Here is a 6,000-nt window from a genome sequence, read left to right as displayed (position 1 = left end):
TTATGGGCATATATTGGCTGTGTATTCTAGTTTGTGGGTGTCTATTATGTTCAGGTTTTTGTGTACATTGTGTGTAATTATTATATCCCAGAAGCTGTCTTTTGTGATGTGTATACTCACACAGCGGCTTTGTGTGTATTGCGCTTGCATCTCTCAGAGTGTGTGTAAATGTTTCTCATACACAACGTGCAGAGAATGTTGTTCTCCCAAATTGTGGGCATATAAAATGGTCAAGAATGTGTGTTCTTGCTGAGTATGTTTCCCAGAGGATGTGTGAATATATTGCATGCATTACACTCCGAGTGTTTGTCTCCCAGACGAGTTGAGTGTATACTCTGCGCACCCCACCTGGGGTTTGTTTGTATATTGTGTCGGTGTACCTACCAGAGGCTTTGCATATCGCATATACATCATCTCCCAGCGGGCCGCGTCTTTCCTGGGGCGGAGCTCGCTGCGGCCGGCTCCTCCCTCTTGAGTATCCGCGGGACCTCCCGGCAGCGGCAGAGGAGACGCCGAGAGCGAGAGCGAGGCGTGCGGACTTGTGGAGCTGCCTGAGCCTGCGCTCCCGCCCGGGACCTTTCACTGGAACTCCCCTCAGGACCGGCCCTCCTCCCGCTCTCACGCACCCCGCCCCGGGACTCCGGCCCTCCATGACCCTCCGCCGCCAGCAGCCTCCGGGGCTCGCATCCTCGCAGCCCCCGGACTCGGAGCTCGGCCGCCCGCCGGGGAGCTGGAAAGCGGGCGACATGTACCGCGCTCTGGCCGTCTCCGGGGGCACCCTGCCCAGGGGAGGCAAGGTAAGAGGCGGTGTGAGAGGGGAAGACCAAACAAGTGTGACGAGGGGGTAGAAGGAGAAGTGTCGCTCTGCCCTACATCCCCACGCTGAGAGCTTTTTCACGTTTCAAAAATGACTTTAGTATTGAGCGATTCAGTAAAAGAACTGTTTTCAGGGAGTTGGCATCGCGGGGCGCCTAACTTAAAGTGCAAGCCTCCAAGCCATCCCGTGCCACCTCTGACATGTCTGGTGGTGAGAACCACTCTGCCCCTTGTTCCAGTCGGGTGTATTCTGCCCCCTCTCTTATGTTTAGGGTGCCCCCTTCTGATTGCATTTGCCCCATGCTTTATTGGAAGGGATGCTGCCTAACTCAATCCCCTGATGTCTGGTGTACAGGACTCCCTTGATACCCTTTTGCTGCCACTCCGCTTGTCTGCGCCCTTACCCTCTCTTATGTTTAAATGCGCCCTTGCCTAAGTAAAGGGCTAGGCTAACTCAAACCACTGGTTTCCTTAGAGCTTCAGGCTGCCCCTTGCCTTGTCACTTTCAATGTTTGATAATATGTTGTAGTATTGACTATTTAGCGCTTCTCATACCCCTTGCGAGTCCTAAAGCGCTTTCCTCGTGGTCAGGTACTCCGTTTGCACTGTAGGGGTGGTAGTGTTGTTTTTAGGGTGATCTGTGTGGTACTAAAGCTTGCCCCATAACTACTTTTAAGGCAAAGCTCCCGCAGATTACTAAAGTGTAATTGGGGAAGTCTCCGAGTACCTCTGGGTGAAGGAATTTATACCTGACACGCCTCTGCACATTTACTTTCCAAATGTGTTCTGTGCGGAGTAAGTCATGTTCATTGTGTACCGCTGTATAGCGCTACACATAGTTGCTTGGTTATTTCACAGCACTCTATAGATGCAAGTTTCTGTGATATAGCAGGGGTCAATTAACTGTGGGGCACAAACACTGTTTGGTGTTCTTCGCTCGCCATCACCTCTCCAGTTGTTTAGTCAAAAGCCACTGGGGGGAGGGGGGGTTAATGATCGAAGGGGGGGGGACAAAAGTTTGTCAACCCCAGGATTTTCATCCAATACGCTCCAAGTACAGTACAGGTAACGTTAAACTTTATCCTGCTTGTACAGCATGCCAGGGGTGTGTTTTCAGTGCTGGTTCATGTTACATATGTTTACATGCGCTTCAAAACCCCATCAGGGGTAGCAAGTGCTATTTAAATACAAAGCTTTTTCCCTTCACTATCCTGTCACCTACTCTTCTCTGCCCAAATAACTGAATAACATATCCACTACTGCAATTTCTTCATATTTTACTATACTAATTTTCAACACTAATTCTTTGAGTTCCGGAGTGGCGTGCTAGTCGCCAAAAAAGCGCTTCAACATCCATCAGGGGCAACACGTGCTATATGAATGCAAACCTTTCTTCCCCTTTTATCCCTCCGCTATCCTTTTCACACCAAATAACTGACTAATATCCACCACTGAAATTACTTTAATATTTCATCATATTATTCACCACTTATCCTTTATAGGCTTCCTAAATAGCATGTTTCAACACCCCATCAGGGGTAACAAGCGCTATATAAATACAAACCTTTTTTCCTCCTCTATCCTTCTGCTTTCATTCCAAATAACTGACTAACCTATCCACCACTTAAAATGTTCTTGCATGTTTCACTATACTAATTCAACACTAATCTTCTATGGATCCCGGAGTAGTGTGCTACCCGCCAAAAAAGCGCTTTGGTGCCTCGTCAGGGGTAGTAAGCGCTATATAAATGCAATTGCAATACAATACATCTGAATTAGAGCTTTAATGTAGAGGGGGGGTGCTCGCACGGTCTAGGGGTGAATATAACTTAGCACATTTGTTCTGCCTTGCTGCAACAGAGACCCACACATGTCTGCTGTGTGTTGGATTCGCCTTTCGAGGAAGAACGCTAAGGGGAAGGGTGTGAGCTCAGTTCTGGTGATGTTTTCAGTTGTACAGTTGTTTGCTATTCTCAACAGTACCCTGGTGACAGATATGTGAATGTATATCACCAAGGCGACAATCTGCAAGTCACTTGTAGGACCACTTTATGAGTGTTGTGTGAAAAGGTGAAGTCAGCCAATCCAAAGTCTTAAACGTTTGTGGATGTGTGTGCTGACAGCTAGACTCTGGTTGGGTGTTTGGGCTTGTTCCACGGTGTGCTGCTAGCCAGCCACCTGTCGATCGTGCATGTGGACGTGTTTTGCAAGGGATCAAGGCCAGCCATCCACCTGTCAGATCTGTTTGAGTTTAATGGATGTGGGGTGTCAGCCAATCGTCTGTCAGATGTATGATATCAGCCAATCTCCTGTCAGGCATGTATTGGCCTGTTCCGCAGTGTGTGCTAGCAGCCAACCACTCTTCAGCTTTTTAGAGCTGTTCCACACAGGTGTTCTGCCAGCCAGCCACCCGTTGAAGATGCGTGAGTGTGTTCTGCAGGGTTTGCTGTCAGCCATTTGTCTTGCAGGAATGCCTCAGCCTGTTCCGCGCGGGTGCGCAGCCTAACTAACACTAGTCAAATGTTTACATGTTTTGGTGTATTTTGCCTGGTGTTCTGTAAGCCAAACCTCTTTTAGAAGTTTAGGTTGTTTCACAGAGGTGTGCCACTAGCTACTGATTTGTTGAACATGTTGGGCTTTTTCTGCAGAGGTTGTGCTTTCAACCAGTCACATGTCTGATTTGTTTGGGTTTGTTATACATATATGTGTAATCATCTATTGTCCTGTCAGACCTGTTTGGCCCATATCCGCAGGGGTTAGCTGTCGGCCAGTTGCTTGTCGGCCCTGCTTGGGTGGGTTGGGTGGAGTATTTTTTGGCAAGACAATCCCTTGTGGGACATATTTGGTCGTGTTTCGCGGAGTGGTACCTGGGTTTTGTTTTGTGGCTGTGTGCTGTCAGTCGGTCATCTCTTGGATGTGTGCTGTCAGCTAATGTTCAGCCTTTAGGGGTGGGTGCCCATGGGGATAAGCTGGATCCAGGAGGCCTATTATGTTAAGGATATTTCTGAGTGTATTTTTAGGTCTGGAGTTAGCAAACACCGTATCCTTTTATTGTTCAGCTTGCCCTCTTTATCTATTAGTCTGTGATTGTGCCATTCACACGTTTCTTCTGCCCATTGCAACATATTGAATGGAGCAATGAGTCTGAACGCTTCAGCCATTGGCTCACTTCACTGTAACTGATGGCATTCTGCCCTTCCACCAGACATTCACATACAAAATGTTTGCCTTGCCTGGCACATCCCAAAGCAATAACGTTTTACAAAATCATGGCTAAGGAAGACCAGCATTAACAAAGGCAGAAGGCTGGCAGCTAACGTGAGAGCTGCTGGCTTTGCCAATGTTTGTTTTTGTTTCAGCCGCCTGCCTCAAGCAGACCGTTCCCTCCTGCACTGAGAAATGCTGCCTTCTCCTCTCACCACAGGCTGTTGACAATAGAAAAGCATGTTTGTAGTAAGACAATGGCACCAGCCGCGTGCTAGAAAAGGCCTCTTCTTCAAAAGCAAAGCAACAATAACCTCCATCAAAAAGTTAGTGATCAAATGAGCAAGCTGTGTAGCATGAAGTGTAACTGGCGCCCTATAGGTGGGCACCAGGACTGAATATTGTGAAGTCAAACCGATCTACTGGTGCGTATTTTGGGGTTCGGCCTGACTTGAAACAAACTACCAAATCATCCAGCTTCACAACAAACTGAAATAGAGGAAGCGTAATGGCAGGCTCTGCAAGCTTAAAGCGCATTAACTCCCCTTCTCCTCCCGGCAGACAGGTGCAGCTGTACACTGCACCTGCCTGCTTTTGAATATCTGCCCCTCTGTAAATGCAAGCAGGCATCCCTCAGAGGTGGTTTGAAGCGGCTGGTCTGTCCTTCAATGCTGCATCCACAAGTTGGTGCTTGCACTGTGCTTTTGTAAAATACACCTGGTGAGGATATGCTTGCCACAGGCCAGGATCACGCACTATATGAATGTCATGTGGTGGCAGTCTTGCTGCTTTGAGGTGCTGTTAATAGCAGGAGCTATCGCGCATCTGTGTCTCATCTTATTGGCTGTGTAAGAGACCTGTTGAGGCAGCCTTCTCTGATACCCAATATCTGAACCTCATGGACATGCGCAGCAGGTGCGTTAATCCAGTGAACTGTTATCACCCATGTATCTGCCACATTTCTTTTCCTCTTTTGCTGAATGTCTTAACCACATTGTCTGGAAAGTGGTGAACGTTGTTATTTATATGAAATACCATTTTTATTGGCACTGCTTGGCTCGTTCCTCCTCTTGCATCATCTGTGAAGCCTAGCATGAGTGCGGCTCGAAAGACCCCGAGTTGCCCACCCCTGATCAGTCGGTTGTGCAGTGTTTCTCCAACGCATGTGATGTATGCGCCGCATGCTTTGTTGACAAAGGCTTGGAATGAGGTAGTGGATCATCCATTGAAGTGCACATGCAACCGCAGGGCATCAGGACACTCCTTTGCAAGAGATGTTTGGGGTTGCCATCTTGCTCCATGTTGGCAAGACACCATCTTTCGAGGCGTGGGCTTTCATTTGGACCTTGTGGCTTCTGAGAGTTTTGGTCTCTACTTGCATGAATTGAATACCCCTCAATAACAGGATTTATATACAGGAAATCGGGTGCCCTGCTGCTGACGTGCAGCAAGGTGGTCACAATCTAGGTCATCCATATAAGGTGGAATGCTTCCCATGACCTCTACCTGCCTCTCGGGCCAGCTCAACGTGGGTAGATAGTGTGGTGTCCTAGGAAGACCAGGGACCTGTAATGGTACAATTACTTGGGTATTTCTCATTAATATGAACTTAGTGTTGCTTAAAATTTCGGTTATCATCCCCATGAGGTAGCTGTGTCTTTTAATCTTGGATTGTTCGTGAGCCCTGGTTCCTTTCGGAAGTTCCATGTAGGTTGTACCTTCAGGATTTGTCTGTTTGGTCATTTGAATTTAGGTTCTGTGACACACAGGAGAGTGTGGATTTGATGTTCAGGCCTGGGGCTACTGTTTAGGGATTCTGGACCTAAGGAGGGACTTTACTTTGCCACAGTATGTTTCCTGCCTGCTGCGCAGCGACTTGAAGTTGATTGCATTTTCTTTTGGTAGCTTGTGTGGAGACCTCAAGGCAAGTGTGGCATGGTCACCTGTTCTACTCCCCATGCTAACTCTTAAAAGGAGTCA

General features: G+C 47.9%; 1 protein-coding gene across 1 annotated transcript in view; it reads left to right on the top strand.

Moving 5' to 3' along the window:
- The first annotated feature begins 525 nt into the window (after nucleotides 1-525).
- The window catches only part of TAMALIN (trafficking regulator and scaffold protein tamalin), a 50,359-nt gene continuing 44,884 nt past the window's right edge, over nucleotides 526-6,000 (top strand). Inside the window, exon 1 of the mRNA XM_086963784.1 lies at nucleotides 526-797. Within this exon, the coding sequence (XP_086819910.1) occupies nucleotides 651-797 (147 nt within the window). The 5' untranslated portion in view covers nucleotides 526-650. The remainder of the gene's footprint in view (nucleotides 798-6,000) is intronic.

The sequence above is a fragment of the Lissotriton vulgaris genome, chromosome 1_1, assembly GCF_964263255.1.
Source record: "Lissotriton vulgaris chromosome 1_1, aLisVul1.2, whole genome shotgun sequence".
Lineage (NCBI taxonomy): Eukaryota > Metazoa > Chordata > Amphibia > Caudata > Salamandridae > Lissotriton > Lissotriton vulgaris.
This window is presented reverse-complemented; position numbering and strand designations above follow the sequence as displayed.